Raw genomic sequence first — 20,733 nt, forward strand, 5'->3', positions numbered from 1 at the left:
GTCAACTTGGGATTATTTGCAAAATAGCACGCTATTTTATGAATTATCCTGCTAATTGGCAGGTGCAGACGCACTCGGGATTATTCATTCACGGCGTCAGACCATAATGCATCGATGCCTTGCTCGAGCAGGAATCGCTCTTCTTGCGTTGGAGACGGGGTTTCTTGAAACTCGAGATTAATCGCGAAGAGGGCTGATCGGGCTACAATCTTGAGATTGAGCAAACTCGGGCTGGTGCAGCACCGCCTCATTAGAGTTTGAATTTGGCATCAAAAGCCCTCTTTAAGCAATGTCTGTTTTACATTTATTTAAATAACCTTTCAAGCCCTTACTGTAAAGATTTAGTAATTTGATATTAGAAATATATTTAAAAATTTCAACTCATTCCATGCTTCAGAAGGGGTTTCATGAAAACACAGATATTTTATTTTGATCGGGCACCTCAGTCAAATAAAATGTTGATGTAAAATCTATAAATTTGTCCAATAATATGCATTTTAAATTTGCAACTTACAAATGAATTGGAATTATATAGTAACATGGACTTATGGGGGATTTACCCAAAATAAAGATAGCCTTTAAGGAAGTTGCACACCAAAGTTTTATTGTTATTATCTATGGGACCGTTTTTCTTTGTTACTCCGTAGTATTTACGTCATGCGAGCATGCGTATTTCAGCATTGGTGAATTGCATGAGTTTGAAGTGATTGATCCTAATGGAAGTGATAACGTCTTCGTCGCATCGTGTCATCAGCATGATGAATATGGTAAGAGTATATTCATTATTACTAGTAGATAATATGGCAAATATGGTTGATTATGGTGACAAATAGCTCATTAAAATCACCATCTTCCTCCTCATCATCATCACTATCATTGTCATCATGATCATCATCATGATCATCATGATCATCATCATGATCATCATGATCATCATCATGGCTATCATCATCACGATCATCATGATCATCATCACCATCATCATGATCATGATGATGATGACCATCATCATCATCATTATCATGATCATCATCACTATAGTCTTTGCCTGGAGACACACTGTTGATCAAAGTTTCAATCAGGGTCTGTGCCTGCATACTACATCCACTTTGTGAGGTAAATGGTACCCGGCTGGATTATTTCCTTGCATGCACAGGGTGCTGGAAACGGCGCACAGTGGGCCAGAATGAGTTGAAAGTGCGCCAAAATTATATTCCGTGTTAGATTTTTACTTTAACATGTTGCTTTTGGGTAATTTCGGGCGTAGAATCGACTGAACATAATCTAAAGCCGATATGACGTCACCTTGATACCAAATGTTGATTGGCTGCTTAAAACCTATTTGTGAAAAGACAAATTACGCTAAACAATGTGTGGTATATAAATTGTGTGTTATGTGCCACTTTAAGATTGACCAGAGTGAATGTTGGGTTATGCTTCTCACATGCCTAAAAGGTGTGTATGATATGCCGAAAATAATTTTATGGCATCAAAATGATCATTAATTAGATTTATAAAAAAAACCTTTAAAATCTGAAAAATATTAACCGCGCTTTATCAAGCTGTGTTGACTTGTGTAAAACGCAGAGTATATAACACCACGAATGTATCACTATGAGGAGGGTTTTTGGCTGAAATTATTCTACAAGTAAGTTTAACTCTAGAAGAGTTGTGGGTATAGCCCTTATTTGCGTTAGCAACCTTTATTTTGTTTATTATGCCCGGAATTCATGTCATTTTCATGGAATGGAAGGGGAATCGTCCTCGCCGTGCAAAAGCGAACGGCAATGTACACCCATACGGTGCGCTACGATGACTGCACGGTATAAAAATGACCGTTTTTTAACAGGTTTTTGGGGTGTTGTGTCAAGTAAAATCGGCTCTAACATGACAACGGGCAAAAACGGGCAGCTAAATTTGGTAGCGACTTAAAGCTTAGACATCGGGAAAAATTATGTTTATAGAATTTAGACGGAAATCCACGGAAATCTAAACGTTTCTAATGTAAATGCAAAAAACATGGATTTTCAGCCTATTTCGAAGAATAATCATCCTATAAACCGCCTGAAAGGTGTCTTTTATCTACTTTGAACCCTTTCCTACGAAAAAAGAATATTTCAGGACTATGTTGGAGCCATTTCAGATTCCTACATGAAAACCTCCTGTGAAATGGCCTGTTTTTCAACTAGGTTATGTATACGCGAAATTTCGCAAAATGTCACATTTTACGATTTGAGGTAGGAAATTAACAACCTTTATGCAAATTCCGGAATGAAATATTTTGCTGAAGTATTCTTCAAAGTGTTGTCTTTCAGCTGGGCATAACAAAAATTAAAAATCTGAAATTGCCCAAAATGACTTTTGGCGCACTTTTGTTTCGCCCCGGCCCACTGTGCGGCGGTTCGAGATCCAGCTGGGGTTTACAATGCATCTTGGAATAGATTACATGTACAGTACATACCTAGATCGAGGGCACTGTATGCCTATTATTGTTATTCCAGAATCTAGGGCCAATTATCATACAGGTGCATGTCACAGAGACAAGTTTCGCCCTGGATCTGTCGCAGTCTCAGTTTACTGCCGATTATAACTTAATTTTGATAGATGGTGCCACAACAGTGTACATGTATCAACATGCATATCATTCTTATTCCACAATTCAGGGCCAATCCTTACAAAGGTTCATGTCACAGAGACAAGTTTCACCTGAATCCGTCCCAGTCCCAGTTCACTGCCGATATAAACCTAACCAAATCTTGAAAGATGGTGCTGTATAAATTCATATAATTATCATTCCACAATACAGGGCCAATCCTCTCACAGATTCATGTGACAGAGACAAGCTTCGCCCTGGATCCGTCCCAGCCTGCGTTTACAGCCAATATTACCTACGGCAGGGGCTCTGAGGAGAGTATCGACCAAGAACGGGTCATTGCTCTTATCAACAACTCAGGATACTGCTCTCAAAAGGTAAATGGCTTGTTTTTGCTCAAGTATGCTCGATGGATTCTAGAACACTGTGAATATATTGAAAATGCCGGTCAAATGACATTGGACAGCTGGGAGGTCTTTGTCGAAAATTGGTGAACCAGAACAGCAAGTTTGTTCCATAGCTGACAAATAATTGCAAATATGTTGTTTGTCCAGAGTCTAGGAAGAAACGGCTGTTTTGATTCACCAATTTTCGACAAAGACTTATTGGTTGTTCATTGTCACGAAGGGCATTTGACAACACATTTTCTATGTTTTTGAAAGCGTTCTGCATCGCATTATGAGATATCCCTAAATGACTTTCTTATAAAATTATCACTGCTTAGCCCCAATAGTCCCAGGAGGGGGAGGGGGGGGGGGAGGGGATTATGTCCCCCTTGACAATAAATCCTATATTTTTTACTTTAACATCTTTCCTAAACCTTTGTACGTGGTTCAGAAATTATGCAAAATTGTGTGTGTCAGGCCCTAAATTGCATGAAAACATGTTTTATTCCATGTACGATTTTGTCCAATGTACACTCTGTTTCTAGTCAAAATTCATAATTGGAACATTATTTCTACTTTAACTGATGAAAATCGGTTAATTGTATGTTGATTATGATTGGTATTATATCTTTACAATATTCATTAAAAAAAGTTGACCCCCCCAACGCCCTAGATATATTTTAAAATAAGTGAAATATGTAAGAAACCATTTTGGTACTGATGTTTACTATTTAAAATAAATTGATTAGCAGTTGAGGGGCTTTATTTATAGATTTTAAGCAAAGTTCTGATTTCTTGCATATTTTTTTTAATGTAATAGCATTTAATGCATTAAAATAGAATGAAATTAGTAGGGTCGGTGAAATTTAGCTATGCAACCGTATAGTTTAAGCATGCCATTTTTGTCCATGGATCACACCCTCGGCCAAGGTTTTAGGGGTACTAAAATGCCCCCTTCTCCATGATTTAAAGATAAAAACAGGTGTGGTAATGATCTCAAAATGAGTTTGAACAGATAAATTACCACTCAAGTGTTTGTATATATAAATAACAAGTATGTGGTAAATGGCTCTGGAAGAAATGTGTTATTGCTGAGAAATGTGCAAAATAAGCACTGAATTCCATCAAATGTCGTTTATTTTTCCAAGCAATGTTAATTCACTGTCCCACATATGATTTTCTGTGTTGATGATCATCAGAATTATCAGTTTTAGCCAAGATTTCATGATTTCACAAAGATAAGTTTAAATGTACATTAATGGACCAGATCTAGATCTATGATAATATGTTGACAGTTAACCTTGATTTAAAAAACTTTCTCATGAAATAATTGTTTGCTGCAATTACTCTCTTTTAATAATTACCGTTAATTACCCATCCTAATGAGAGTTTAAAGAAAATAGCCTTGAGATCAATCATTCATCTCTGATGCTTTTTCCTTTCAGGTTGTTTTCTCTTGCCAAGGTGCGTCACTAAATTCTGATGGTTCTAATGGTGTCATCCTGGATAGGAACGGCGAGGAGATAGCATCACCGTGGGGTGGCGTGGGTGAGGTTCTTCATCTTTGTTTGTCTACACCCCCCTCCTCCCACTATTTGACTGAGGTCAGATGGGCGTCAGATTTAATGGGGAGCGAATGATTATTAGCTGACCCCAGACCCTGTAATTACAAAAACTTCTCTGTTAAAAAAGAGTAGGGATTTTTTTTTCTGATGAAGGAGTTAACATTTTTAATTTTCTCCATTTACTTCGTAGTCCATAGATCATATGAACATTAAAGCAACAGATCCTCCCCATATAACATAACTGTACAGATTAATATTTTGACGCTTATATGACACATTATGTTGGTAGTGTTGTTAATCGTCAACCAATCAATCTTTGGAAAAGAGCAAACTTGGAAGCCTCACTATTTGAAAATCCCGTTCATGAATTCAGAGATTCATCATGTTTATTCGTCCACCCCCCTCCTCTCACAATTTGAGAAATGGGAGCATGTATCAATCTACCCAAAGTAGCACTCGAATCATCTGACACTCTCTGGTAATGATCCTTTCTCTCTTGTTTATGAAGACGGACCTTGCGCCGAACCAGATACGTGCCAGTGCCTTACATCGGGAAGCATGGGTCTGAATGAAGCTATCATTGAAGATAAAAGTCTCTTGCCCATAACGGGCTTGAGGCTTGATTCTGTAGATGGTCCTGGATCCTTCCTTGTCGGAAGCGTAGAGTGCAGAGATGATCTCAGTAAGTAGCACTTTTTTTCGATTTCAATTTTTTTTTTTGCAAATGACTGGAATATGCTGATTTTTCAGTGGTTATTTAAGCTGGATTATTAATCTATTAATCTGTTTGCACTTTTGACATGTTTTTTTTTTGGTGAAAAGTTTGTTATGTGCTGAAGTTTACTTTGTTAATCAAATTATTATTGATAATAGTAATGTTGAAAATAAGACCATTTACATACAGTATTGCAGCTTCTGCGTGCATATTATATTCCACTGCTCTTAATACATTGTATTATACCCCGGCCGTACAGGCCCATAAGCATTCAATGATTGAATACCACCAGCTGCCCATTAACCTGGGTCCAGTGCAGCACAATGTGAATAAATTTCTTGCTGAAGGATATATACATGTATGTACACATATGCACTTCAGCGAAAAGTCTGGAGAACTTTTGTTTTACATTTTGACACTTCAAACTTGTGTTGATGAAGTCATGCCCCCAGTATACCAATTACAGTACAGATACAGTGTTCATGTATTTCATGTTAATGTGTGGTATGTTATCATCTGCAGGTAATAATGCGAATGTGGTAAAAGCTGAACTTTACAGAGAGATGCTACCAGGTGAGTCATGATGATGAAGGATTTTGATCATATTACATGGTTATAACCATATTTGATTACTGTGGATCAAACTACTTCCTCAGTTTTGAGCCAGTGCTCATGAAAGTTGGCATATATTCCTCTTGGGGTTAAGACATGCAAGAAATATTTTCTAAATTTGTCAGAAACTACATTACATTATGTAGCAGGGCCGTCTGGGAGAACAGTGTACGTCACTGATGAGGCTACCCTGGATAAACAAGACTTTGCAATAATAATAATATAATGATAATACCATGGTAACAGCTAGGGCGGGGGTATTAGTCGCCTTTAGCGATATTTCTAGTTATGTCTTATTATCACTTATTCTGATATAGTTTGTATTAATTTTGATTTACACTTCCATCTACTTCTTTTATTTGATGCAAGTGATTCATGTCATTATGATTATGGAAAATTAATTTTAAAAAGCCACTGGGATTGTTATTGGGCAAGCCATATTAAACTTGTTTTTAAATTGATGCGTACCTGAATATGTTGCAACATGTACATTGCTTTGTTGTCATGAACTCAAAGTTATTTTTCATTCAGTGATTTATTTTCCTGAGCTGCCAACCATTACGTTTTTGCTGTAATTATTAACATTTTGGAATTGTTTTTTTTCTTCACAAAATACGTTCAAACCTGTGTTAGTGGCCACCTGTCTATAGTGGCCACCTGCCTATAGTGACCACTAAAACTGATTACCATGAAGGAAGATTGTGTGTATAAGAACCTGTCTATTGCAGCCACCTACATGTACCTATAAAGGCCACATTTTGTGTTTTCCTTGGGTGGTCACTATAAACAGGTTTCACTGTATATCTTTCTTTGAAGAAAAATATCAATAATAAGTTGTGGGGTCCGGACAGCCCGACCACCGGACAGCCCGACCCTGGACAGCCCGACCCGCTGCCCTGGACAACTCGTCCCAGTCGAGTTGTCCAGGGTTGGCTCTGAATCGGACAACTCGACAACTTGAATTCTTCTTCAAAATTTTATGAAATAAATTTTCCCACATCGCTTCAAAAGTATTTGTCTGTGTAATCACAAAAAATTGTATCCCATTGAGAAACTTTATCTATATATAGTACAGAGTACTACATGTATCTACACAGCAATGTTTTCCCAGCTTTTTGCGGGAACCCTCCTTTGCTAGAAGGGTATTCAAGACTTCCTTGATAAGCCCTGATAATCAGAGGCCACTACTTATCTCCTTACCCCTCCTTCACTGTGATTTCATACACAAGGTAATTGGATGAATATTTTTACATGGAACTAGACCAAAGGTCACTTGTGGGTCAATATTTCAAAATACAGTTTTGAGGATCACTGAATACAGTTTCTCATTCTCAGGGGTTGGCAGGTGTGGCTTTAAGGGTTGTGTTGAAAAATTCCTTTTTTTTAAGCTCCTTTTTTCTTTCCTTTTTTATTGGGGGGGGGGGACATTATGATTCCTTGTTTTGGTTGTTCAATGTTGGCAGCTCTTGGCCTTGTATTTCCAAGAGTAGCAATTGATCCAATCAACCACAACTATGGAAAGCCAGCAACGTCAACATCTAAAACACTTGTTTGAATTATTTTCTAGATATGATGTTTATTCATATATTCACAGTTTTGTTGAAAATTCAGTGTGCTTCAATTGTTTACAAAGAACATTGTGCAAATTTTCAGAAGAAAAAATTATGACATTGATGGACTTCCATCTACTTGTGGTTGATCGAATCAGTTGTAACTCTTTGTAAGATGGGGCAGTGATTTTCTCTTCTCATTACTCTTCTTCTTCTTAGTATTGAGAACTTGCTCCGAGCTCTACATGTACATGAAAGCAATGGGAATTCGTTTCATGGCTGGCTACTACAAGATAAACCCCAACCCTATGTCAGGCAAGGCAGGCGAGGTATACTGTGAATCAGATGGTAAGTATGTGTACTTTGCAGTGCTGATGATGTTCTTAAACTGCATTCAACCTGGCAACGTTGTACTTTACTGAACAATTAGTGTCCAATTCATAAAGAGTTACATGTACATCTTTGCCATTATGTTAACTACCATGGAATCCTTGCGTATGATTGCTGCTGAGCCCTGTTGCCATGGTAGTTGCCATAACAACAAAGTTAAAACAGTTGAAAGGCTCAATGAAACAGACCCCAGGTTTGGAAATAAGTGCATATAAAACTCAATAGCTGCAATTGCACAGAGATATATCAATTCAAAATAAAATTAATGGTAGGGGTTTAGAATTATATGTGACCGGGAGAGCGTTTCATGAAAGCACTTGTCTGACATTTTCATCCGACAAGCACTGTTTTTTATCCGACACTTAACAATGGTAACAGTGCCTCTCAGCCAATCAAAATAAAGGAATGTTGTCAGACCTGACAACTCGTCGGATGCAAAAGTAAAAAAAACCAAGAGGTCGTGTGATGTTCAGTAGGAGGGCATCAAGACTGAGTTTGGTATGAATGGTCGAATTTCAGTTTTTAGTATTTCTTGACTATGCCCTATGAAATACATGTAATGGATAATTGCGGGAGAAGTTTACGATACACATTGTGGGCCATCCTTGTGGAATCAGTTGCCATATTCCATTCGTAGTATTTCAAATATTGATAATTTCAAAATTACACTAAAAACCCATTTGTTTATTAAAAATTGCCTTCCAGTAGTTTCCTTTCATTGTCATGACTGTCATTCTTTTATCTTTGTTCCCTCCTGTACTGTGTAATTTTTCTCTTATTTCCTTTTCGCAGCGCCTTGAGCACATAATCAATGTGGATTTGGCGCTTTAGAAATACTCTATTATTATTATTATTATTGTGGTGAGTCCTGAAAGAAAAGTAGCTAGATGTATAGGTGGAATTGAGAGGTGAGAAAGTGGAAGGTTGGAAGGTAGAGAATTCTTTTCTGAGATGAATGTAGTCCGTAAAAGGACTGTGATTTAGAAAAGTTGAGAGGCTTGGGTGGTTCAAGAGATGAGAGAAGGCTGGCCGGAGTCAGCGAGTTTAGTTGTAGAGCAGGATTTGTTTGTCTCTCTGAAAACTAAAATATTCCCCTCACTTGAACTCCATTGATTTAAAATAAAACTTTATGATAAGCTCTTTCATTAATACTTCTCTATAATCATGAACAGGATGTGCCCAAGTAGTGTGACAACTGACCCCTTTTCAGAGGATTTCAATGGCCTGTATCCTGAAGTCGGGTTTAACTTAAACTCAGGTTTAAAGTTGTGGTTTAAGTATGGACAGCCAATTGTTACATAATCACTAACAGTAGAGATACATGTATCATACTTTCAGCTCGTTCGGCTCTCAAATCATTCATAATTGTGTAGGAAGTATAAATAGATGATTGTCTTCACCATCGATGAATCAGGAAAGAGCACAGTAAACATACGAAACATACAACTTAATAAACTTTTTGATACTTTAATTGGCTTTCCATACTTAAACCACAACTTTAAACCTGAGTTTAAGTTAAACCTGACTTCAGAATACGGGCCAATGAGTTCTAATCAAGTTGTTCGATTTGACAACTTTTCTTCATTTTAATTGGATGAGATGCACTATTACTTTGGAAACTGTTGAATCAAACAGACTTTGTCGGATAAAACGTCTGACAAGGTCATTTCATTAAACACCCCCTGGATCATATGCCACATCAACAATTTCTGGGTGTCCGCTCTTTCCCAGGGTTCCCACGTACAGTCATGGAAAAATTCTGGAAAATCCTGGAAAAATTTGTGGTCATGGAAAGTCAGGGAAAAGTCAGAGAATTTGGAAAATTTTTGAAAAGTCATGGAAAAGTCATGGAATTGCATTTACATGTACCTCTTGAAAATGGCAGCTTTCCAGTTTGTCGTGTCTCGCAACTCTCATCCTCTGTGATCATACTCTGCTTTTATTATTGGTGTTCATGATCTCCATTTTCCCCATTTTTGTGACATCCCAAATTCTATATAACTCCTGGGACTTCACGGGAAGTCATGGAAAAGTCATGGAATTCTGTTTTCAAATATCTGTGGGAACCCTGCTTTCTGTGATTCTCCTTGGGGAGAGGAGAAAGTGCATAAATCATGCACGATTCTCTTGTATCTGTAACACAGGAAGGACGGTGGTCGGTCACAACCACATAGGCACAAATGCCATCAACGAAACCAACATGGTGGTCGAACTGATGTACAAACAATCGGCCAGGTTCATGATGGACCTTGAAAGCGTCTCCGGTAAATGCGAGCAGTACGTCAAGGCGACGTGCAGAAATATGCCTTTCTTCAACTACCCACCGAACCCGCAAGACAGGCCAGAGGCACTGGCGACCTGGACTTCTCTGGATGACATACCACAGGACAGCTGGGGCACCGAGGATTCTGAACAAGGGTGCCCATGCTTCACTACGCCGGGTGAGTAACAAATTGGTTTCATGGGTGCCAGCTAACTTAGCACGTGAGAGAACGGGACCCCGCCGAAAAATTAGGTGCCCAGTTGACCAATATCAGATCACTATTTTGTTGAAAAATGTTTGTTTTGAATACGAATTAACTGCAATTATTTCTACTCAGATTTCAATTGATTTGTGTATGTTCGTATCAATCTTATCATAGGGTTAGGTTTAGGGTTGGGGTTTGGTTTAAGGTTGGGTTTTACGATTGACAACTTGGCACCTAACATTTCGGCAGGGCTAAGTTTAACTTGACCCAGTGTTATTATCTACTTCATTTCGCTATATGCACCTATCAAGTTTATGCAAATTCTATGCCAGTTACAATTTCTGCCTGAATCGGGATTTTTTTAAATTGATGGATGAGGAAAGCTTACTTGTAGATAAAATTTTTCTACAGAACATATATGTGTCTTTGTGTACATTGCTATACACTTGTATTCAATCAGTGCATTATGCTGCACTCAACCCAGGAGAGGTGAATGTTTGGGATTCCTGGCTAGTGAGTCTGATTCTTATGTAATTTAATAGAAGGTTGTGGATATTTTGCAATATCAACATAAAATTTTTTTTTTTTAATTTTTAAGATGATTTTGACAAGGTAATGTGAATGCCGAATTTCGTTAAATTTACTTGTGATAGTTATCAAGAATCACCAATTAGATTAATTAAAGGTCAAAGGTCATGGGGGGGGGTCACTAAATTTGCATTATCTTAAAAAGAATTGCAAAATTTTAAGATAATTTTGAAAGTTTAAGTCTCTGTTTCAGAAAACTTACATTGAATTCAATTATTGTTGACACCCTGACACCCATTTGATCATTATCGAGTCACTTCATACATGTATGTCATGTATCACAAAATTGATTCAGTTTAAAGTTTTCTTCACTGATAACTTTTTTACTTTTATTTTATACAGCTAAGTGCCTTGAAGAAAATAAGGTGAGTAAAAGTCTTTAGTAAAAACTATCTGTGTTGCTGATGTGTTGGCTCAGTTTTTAGAGCATCCGTCTCACAACCGGGAAGTCGGGAGTTCAAACCCTGGCCGTGTCGGACCAACACAAGTTAAAATATGGGAATTGCTGCTAGCCTGTTTGATGTTCAATGATTACAGGGATAGAGCAACGTCGATCAATTGGGAAAAAATAATTTTCAGAGTATCTCTATTTCGAACAATAAATTGTGGATTTTCAGTTTTCAATTTTAATTTTAATTTTCAATTAGTATACAAATAATATGTATAATTAAGGGCATTGGTAAGAATTGCATGTACAAATTTCCTTTTGGAATAGTTCTGCCACACCCAATGCATAGCCAAGAGGTCTGTACATGTAAAGGTGCTTGTGATTATTCTATTGCCCAAGAAAATGATGTGTATTACGTGTTTCATGTGGATCCTTGTTATTTGATATCCCATTCTTATCTCAAGCCGTTAATACAGGGGGCCGTTTCATAAAGCTGGTCGACTTTAAGAATGACTGGGGAACCTTTCTTACACGCTAAACCATCGCCAATGAACATACGGTTTACTATTACTGTGGGTGCGTCGTGGTCTAGTGGTTCTGACTCTCGCCTTTGAAACAGAGGGTCGTGTGTTCGAATCGTAGCCATGGCGTATTTTCCTTCAGCAAGAAATTTATCCACACTGTGCTGCACTCGACCCAGGTGAGGTGAATGGGTACCCGGCAGGAGTAATTCCTTGCATGCTCTGAGCGCCGGTGATGGTAGCTCGAGCTAAAGCCGGGGTAATAATAGCAGCGCTTTGTATCCTCTGGCAAAAAGCGCTTTATAAATCCAACTATTATTATTATTATTATTATTAGAAAGGATCACAAGTAGTTCTTTAAGACGCTCTTAACTGACTAACAGCTTTATGAAACACCCACCTGGTCAATAGCACTAGACATCAGGTTTCATTTTCAATTGGTCTAATGGAAATTCTTCCAATTGGTCTACTATCAATTGGTCTACCATCAGTTCGTCCACTATCCACAGGTTCTAATTGCCAATATGTCCACTCACCATTTCGTCTAATAACCAGTTGGTCCAATAGCCATTTAGTCCATATACCATTTGGTCTAATTGGACTAAGTGTTAAGTGGGCGAAATGAATAAGAATAAAATGGGTATTAGACCAACTGGTTAAGAGACAAAATGGTCATAGACGAACTGGTGATTAGACTGATGATAATTGGACCAAATTGTTATTGGAGCAAATGGTTGTTAGACGAAATGTTGAAGGACGGAACGGCATTAGACTAAATGAAGGTAGACCATGTGATGAGTGGACGAGTTGGCATTTGACGAATTGGCAAATTACCGTCTTCAGTACCAGTCATTAGTAGTTCTTTCTGTTAGCTGAAATAAATGTCTGGTCTCGTGATTTTCAACCAATCATTTCACTAGGATCCATTTCACCATTTTATAAAACATCATTCTTATACCATTTCTCCCGTCTGTGTACTTTATGAAAGTACAGAAGGGCATCCAAAAAGTATGAATTCTGGGCCAAAAGTGGAAAAAGAATTGGCAAAAGAGCTACTTTCAAAGGAATACACATACATGTGATATTGTGTGTACATGGCAAGCACAAAACAATATAGAATCTCATGTGTATGTACATATAGTCTTAGAAGTACAGTGTAGACCACATTTGTAGCGTGTGGAGCAAAATACTTGTGCCTTTGTGATGCATGAAAACATGAAAGCAGTTGATACAAATATGGTCAATAGAGAATTTTTTTACTTTGAATACTAATTTTGGAGGTACAGAATCATAAATTACTACAAATGGTTTGAAGCTCTATTGATCATACATGTACAAGTATGTACTGTACATGTATATCTCCCCATGGTAGCCTTTCATGAAAGGACTTACGGTTCATTCGCCATGTCCTACATGTATTTTATCTGACAGTTGCCATAGTAACAGTGCTTCTTATCCAATGAAACTCAGGGAAAGTTGTCAGATCCGACAACTTCTCGGATGACAGATCTTGATGAAATGTTCCCCTGGGGTATGTTTCATAACCAAATTACAGTATATGAAACGGCCCCTGGTATTGAAGGAGAATAGACCAAACTTCATAATTCAATATGGGGTATGTTTCGTAAAGACTTGAAATAGCTGTAACAAATGCGAAGTTTCTATAACAAGTTTACTATCAACCAATCAAATTGACTGATTTCAGTAGCTTTAAACTGTTATTGCAAATTTGTTATTTTAGCAAATTATACGAAACCGGCCCCTTGTATTGAGGGAAAATAAGCCGAAACTTATAATACAATATATGGGGTATGTTTCTTAAAACTTTTTATAATAACAAATGCCAAGCTTCTATAACAAGTTTTCTCTCAGCCAATAAAATTGATTGATTTAAGTAGCTTTAAACTACTGTTATTAGCAAATTATATGAAACAGGATCCTTGTATTGAAGGAGAATAAGACGAAACTATACAATATGGGGTATGCTTTGTAAAGATTTGTTATACATGTAATAACAAATGCCAAGTTTACTATTAGCCAATCAAATTGATTGATTTCACTAGCTTTAAACTGATATTGCAAATTTGTAACTAAAGCAAATTACATGAAACGGGCCCCAGGTGGGTGTTTCACAAAGATTTAAGTATGACTTAGAGTCTTCCTTAAATGCCTAGTTGTGTGCGATATAAAAGACATCACTGCATTGGCCAGGTCATGCAAAGAGGATGCGCACTACTGCGTATTCACCAATAACATTGGGCGTTGCATATCATGTACGTGTCAGCGTTTAAGTGCAACTCTAATTCATATATATATCTTTGTGAATCAACCCCTTTGGTATTGAAGGAGATTAAAGGAGAATGAAACTCTTGGAGCAAGTTAGCTTTTGTGAAAGCAGAAAAATCAAAGAATAAGATCAACAAAAGATTGAGTAAAATAGGACTAGCAATAGAAGAGTTATGAGCATTTGAATGTCGAGATCACTAATGCTATGGAGATCCTCCCATTGACAATGCAACCAAGATCTATGATGTCACAGTTGAACAACTCTCCCCTTTTGGACACTGAAAATATACCCCAAAACAACTCTTTTTGCTCATTCTAACCATATGACAAACGATTCATCAATAATATAATGTTGTGAAACCTCTGTACTTGTCCTCTCATAAAGAAAACACCTCACCTTGTGATAGACTCTATAAAAGTGAGAATATAAGTGAAAAAAGTACTAAAGTAATAAGGGAGTTGTACGTGTGTGACATCACAGATCTTGGTCGCATTGCCAGTGGGAGGATCTACATGGCATTAGTGATCTCAATATTCAAATGCTCATAACTTTCTTATTATTCATTCAATCTTCCTCAAACTTTCAACAATATGTTTCTTTGATTTTTCTCTTTGATATGGATTCAGCTGGTTTCAAGGGTTTCATTCTCCTTTAAGACAAAACATTTAATTCCAATATAATGTAAATAATCCATATTTCATCAGCTGTGCAATTGCGATGCGTTCCCTGGTCACGAGTCGTTGGATGAGATCTTCCTGATGGAACCCGCCAAGGCTTTCAACTTCACAAGGGCCACCGGAACAGGCAACATCCTGGAGATAGGAGGATGGGAATGTAATGAGACTGTGGGTAAGTTGTGTCAGTATTAATATGTAATATTGAAAGGCATATTAAAGGCATACCATGTAGGTTAACATTGATTAGTCTTTAAAAAGGTCTGAGCTTCAAGGCCCTATCTGTCATCTGTGTCTGTGGTATGTTTTGTAAGAATGAGCCAAGAATTTTGTACTGTGATTTATTTTTTGATCAATAAAGATTGAAAGAAAAAAAAAAAAGAAAAAAGAATGAGCCAAGAAAATGAAATCGCATCCTGAAAATCCTTATTTAGTGCTTCCACAAAGTGAAATACATGTATAAAGTGACCAAAACATCATCTTACTTTTATCCCATATTAATCCCCTGGAGATTGATTTTGCAGCAACAGAGATCTTGAGAGTGATAGCATGAATCTGCTTTTTCCTTTTTCATCCATATGAACAATATTAAATATTAGAACATTGATGTACACACACAATTGATCTCTGAAAATATAATTGTTTCTGTGACGGTTTAGAAGTCTTGTTAACATCTCATCTTTTTCCCCTCTTTTCAACAGAGTCAACCAGTGCTCCTTATGGTATGTACATGTATATATTACTTTTGCTTTTGCACTTGATGACATTTCCTCATTAACCATAATTGTAGAACACTCCTTGTTTTGAAGTTAACTCTTTGCCTGCTCTGTTCGACTAGAGTAACATACAGGGGGTTGCCAACTTCTACTCGAGTCACATTTCATTCACAATACACACGGGGTGGTGTGTTGTACTTACACACACTGAATAGTGATGAGTGCATCGCACTGTTCAGTGTACAGACAAAGCTTTTTTTTAACTGTAAATCATTTATCTGATCGTCAGAACGATGTACAAAACGAGGTGAAAGATTCACACAATGATATTAACAATTAATACACAGATGAGACCGATGAGCAATTATCATTAAATTAGGGGTCACCAAATTGATATGTGAATACATCCAAATTCTTACATGTACCTTTGGACTAGGAATAAGCATCATTTTGAAAGATTTATTTGTACTGTATCATATGAAAGAAAGAATTTGACCATGTCAGAGATTAATTTTTCTTACAAAATTTGATCAGCATTTTTGATCCTAAGATAAAAGCTCTCAGGCTCAGCTAAGTTCTGTACAGTTCTATTTAAAAAAAAAGATCTGATCCAAAAAAGGCTCTTTGCGCAGCAGGCTTAAAAAAGCGGAGCAAATTGCGAAGTGATACCGAGAAAGTTGTACCCTGTAAATTGTTACATAATTAATCAAAATCAAAATTATATTAAAGGAGAATGAAACCCTTGAAACCAGCTGAATCCATATCAAAGAGAAAAATTAAAGAAACATATTGTTGAAAGTTTGAGGAAGATTGAATGAATAATAAGAAAGTTATGAGCATTTGAATATTGAGATCACTAATGCCATGTAGATCCTCCCATTGGCAATGCGACCAAGATCTGTGATGTCACACACGTACAACTCCCTCATTACTTTAGTACTTATTTCACTTATATTCTCACTTTTATAGAGTCTATCACAAGGTGAGGTGTTCTGTTTATGAGAGGACAAGTACAGAGGTTTCACAACATTATATCATTGATGAATCGTTTGTCATATGATTAGAATGAGCAAAAATAGATGTTTTGGGGTATATTTTCAGTGTCCAAAAGGGGAGAGTTGTTCATCTGTGAAATCATAGATCTTGGTCGCATTGCCAATGGGAGGATCTCCATAGCATTAGTGATCTCGACATTCAAATGCTCATAACTCTTCTATTGCTAGTCCTATTTTACTCAAACTTTTGTTTAACTTATTCTTTGATTTTTCTGCTTTCACAAAAGCTAACTTGCTCCAAAAGTTTCATTCTCCTTTAAACACTCAGTCATGAAAATAAATATATTGAAGTATATGATTTCCTTATTTCCCCCCTCCCCCTCGCTCCATGACAGTTCCCATACAAAAAACCTGCAGTGGCGTGTTGGAATACTTGATGAACCAACAATTTCCGGTCTCTTCTGGATTCTACTGGATTGATCCAGATGAGGAGGCTGGAGTCCTTCGACCGTTTTTTGCCTACTGTGATTTCTATTACCCTGACTCAGGTAAATTTAATACTCAGGTTTTCTTACTTTTTGCAATTGTTCTTTTAAAGGGGAAGTTCACCCTGACAATAAAATAGTTTTGATAAAAGCATATTATAGAGTACCAAAGCGATGACGTCAGTTGCCGTGGTGTCATGGTGGCCTGGTTCTAAACAAATGAACCCGCCAAATGAAAGCATGTGTTTTTCATAGGAGAAAATGGCTGCTATCAGAATTTGATCGCTTGCAACCTATTTTTCAGACGAGCCAGTCATTTGCATGAATACAGATGATCGTCAGCTGCAACTCTGTTAAGAACCAGCCCGACATGACACCATGGCAACTGAAATCACACTTCGGTACTCTACATGTATGTCAAAAGTATGTTGATAATTTTGTTCTTGCTGTTCTCTGTAAGGGAGCACCTTGCTCGACAAGCGTAAGCTTCTTGAGGTGCTACCTGTTTTTTAACCTTTTAATTGGTAACATCTGAAATAAATTGAATAAAAAAAAAAAAAACTTGAGAAAAATATTGGTGAAGATTTTGATGAAAATCCATCAAAGAAAATTAAAGTTATGATTTGTTAATAAAAGCTCTCCAATAATTCCATGTAATATAAATTCCATGAATTCCACTTTTTTATTCAAACATGGGGAATAAAAAGATTGTTTTTCTTCTTCTTATTATTATTATTTGTTTGGCGTCACCTGTGCCTGGGAGGCGAAAAGTGAACTGAATCACTATGACCCGCAGGTCTCTCCTAGAATGGGCATGAAAATGATGTGTCTGATGATACATGTATATCCCCTGTACAAATGAAATCACTTTCAAATTTTTTGTGACATCATTAAATCAAAACTAGAAAAAAAAATCATAACTCCCTTATTCCTTAATTGATTTTCATCAAACCTTCACCAATTGCTTCTCTAATTTTTCTGCTTTTATTAAAATCAAATTATTGTCAGTGTGAACTTCCCTTTACGGCCTTGACTGAGGCATTTGACTCAAGAATATAGAAGATATTCAAAACGTAAACTGCAAAACTTGATTAATTAAACTGTGATATACATGTACTTAGATGTAAGTACGTGTATATCTACATGTATAGATAGTAAGTTAAAAAAATGTCTGCAGTGGGTCAAAAATGTCAAAAACAAAAGATAAAAAGTATAATGCAAACTCCATTAGACAAACTTTTTTTATGATAATAATATTGACATTTTTTGCAACCAATTGTGATTTGATTCAGAGTCTCCTTATTGTCAAATTTGTAAATTATGAAATATTGTGTAATTCAAAGAATAAAATACAAAAGAAATCATAGTGAATGTACATGTATTTTATCATCGACTCTCTGATTTGCATATCACTGCATTGTGCACAATTTTCAAGTGTCAGCATCCGCATCATTTTTGTCTAATTTTTCTCTTTTAATTCAAATCAACTTTTTTTTTTTTTTTGGGGGGGGGGGAGTATGGCTTGCCCTTGCTTGGACATGTACAATATGTTGGAATATAAAACTTTTTGCCACATGTTTTTCTTGGATTTTATTCAATTTGCTTTCTTGTTTTTTATATACACCCTGTACAAATGCATTGCAATTTTTCTTTCTCTCTTTCTCTTTTTTTTTCTTTTCATATCTCATGATCTCTCATTCTTAATCCCTTTTCTCTCTATGCAGGAGATCAAACTACTAAAGTGGGTATGTAATGTATTTTCTTCAATTGCCTACTGAATTTCAATACAGCATTGTATTTTTGCTGAGTATTAGGAAAATATTGACTTTGGAAGTACTTTTCATAGAGGAATATGAATTTGAACGGTATAATAGCAGTTGAGTGGAGGCTGTTTATCTCATGTTTGCCACTCCCCCCCTGTTTTAGGGTTAAAGGTTAAGTAATAATAACGATGAGAATAATATTTGAAATTTTTATAGCGCATAATAGTCAAAAGACTCTATCTATGTGCTTTACACAGACGAGTCAAATCATCTTTCATCATGATATATTTTATTTTACACCTTTTTTTTTTTTTTTACTTATGACTCTTAAAAAGAAATAATTCCCTGGAATCATGTCTGTAATGAGCTCTCTTGATCATTTACCCCTAAGGAAGAAAAACTGGTTTTAATTTCGGTTTTAACTATAGGAACTTAGGAAGCCATAATTATGGGGGATTTAGCCCCCATAATAAACAGAGCCCTGGAAACTGAAAAAAATAACCCTGGAATTCCCAATTTATTGCACTGTTAAAACCTATCCAATATTGCAGATTTAGGCAGTAGTTGTGAGATATAGCCCTTGAAAATGATATCAAAAAAAATAAAAAATTACACCACTTTACCCCTTCCCCCTCCCCCATGGATACAAATTTTAGAATAACACTGTTCCATTTTGTAAAGATTTTAATTGTTTTCTTCTTCAAAGCCGAGACTGTAATTTATCACGACTACGAGGACTACCTGTTCGCAGACAAGGATGGTCTCACTCAACGTTTCAGATACTCCGAAGCATCCATCGCACAGATTGCTGCTCTTACTAGGGTATTATTATTACCTGTTTATGATTATTGATTTTCTAATGTGCATGTATTCAAATTTTGTTAATTCCTGTCCTGTTGTAAGCATTTTATTTGTATTTATGTATTTTGGGGTATAGAGATGTGAAATATAAAATGAAACAAACTGGGTAGGAGTGGCACATTTCAATTTATTTAAATATCTATCATTTTTTCCATTCTTAAAAGTACTTGGTCGTTCCCAAAATATTATGTTGATTACAGAATTGTTGCTTAAAAAAAAAAAAATCCTTATTGATGCCTATAAATAAATCTGAAAATAAGTTGTAATTGCCTTATTATCAACCCATATACTTAGATATTTACAGTACATTCTCTCTCTCTTCTATGATTATTATGATTATATTATGGTCTCGGGAGCCCAGCCTTAGAAAGGCCATTGGCCTATGCTGGCTCCCTCATATTCTCATTTATTCTCTTAAATGTATTTCTATTTTTGTATCTTTATTTGTATATAATGTATTCTTTGATTTGTATGTTGTATGTTTTTTTAATGAGAATTTGGAATAAATAAAATGAATGAATGAATTTATTCGTTGGATTTCTCTATTTTCCTAGAGAACACTTTTGATTGTTGGATAAAAAAAATGCAGACACGTATCAATTATAGATGATTGTTTACATTACATGTGGGACCAACCTTGAGTATCAGAATACACTTAACCCTAAATAGACTGGGCTATTTCGACGCCTAAGAAGACTGGGGGGGGGGCTGATTCAGCCTCCCCTTATGATCTCAGCCGTCAATCGCATGATCGCGACGAAAATTGGCACGCGCGTTACCCATGGCATTATCTACAAAACTATAATATCAAATTCTGTGAAAAATCTCATTGCTCATTATTTATGCTAATTTATGCGTAAAATCATAAGTTTGCTCTAATTAATTAAATAATGCCCCTAACATGCTAATTTTTGTTTCACATACTCTTTATAGGCATCTGATCAAATTTATTTAAAAAAAATGTCAACATCACATTTATTTTCTTATGTATTTTATTGTTTTCTAAATTATGTATTTCTTTGTTTTTCGACTTTTTGTTTTTCATTGTTTTTTCAATGGAAATCGTTGGGGACTTTATTTTGACCATAAACAAGATAAAATAAATTGATTTTAATCAGGATAGGAAAAATAATGATACATTTTATGAATTTTGGCTAAAAACACTATTTGCATTGG

The 20,733-nt window shown here is 36.2% G+C and overlaps 1 protein-coding gene across 1 annotated transcript in view; it reads left to right on the forward strand.

Annotated features, from left to right (window-relative positions):
* LOC129271797 (uncharacterized) overlaps positions 1-20,733 on the forward strand; it is a 130,486-nt gene that overhangs the window by 35,412 nt on the left and 74,341 nt on the right. Inside the window, exons 25-37 of the mRNA XM_064106821.1 lie at positions 648-767; positions 2,807-2,970; positions 4,425-4,527; positions 5,053-5,226; positions 5,782-5,832; positions 7,641-7,769; positions 9,956-10,252; positions 11,210-11,232; positions 14,768-14,912; positions 15,439-15,459; positions 16,844-16,996; positions 18,658-18,678; positions 19,403-19,518. Coding sequence (XP_063962891.1) covers positions 648-767; positions 2,807-2,970; positions 4,425-4,527; positions 5,053-5,226; positions 5,782-5,832; positions 7,641-7,769; positions 9,956-10,252; positions 11,210-11,232; positions 14,768-14,912; positions 15,439-15,459; positions 16,844-16,996; positions 18,658-18,678; positions 19,403-19,518 — 1,517 coding nt within the window. The remainder of the gene's footprint in view (positions 1-647; positions 768-2,806; positions 2,971-4,424; positions 4,528-5,052; positions 5,227-5,781; positions 5,833-7,640; positions 7,770-9,955; positions 10,253-11,209; positions 11,233-14,767; positions 14,913-15,438; positions 15,460-16,843; positions 16,997-18,657; positions 18,679-19,402; positions 19,519-20,733) is intronic.

Source organism: Lytechinus pictus, chromosome 11 (assembly GCF_037042905.1).
Source record: "Lytechinus pictus isolate F3 Inbred chromosome 11, Lp3.0, whole genome shotgun sequence".
NCBI lineage: Eukaryota > Metazoa > Echinodermata > Echinoidea > Temnopleuroida > Toxopneustidae > Lytechinus > Lytechinus pictus.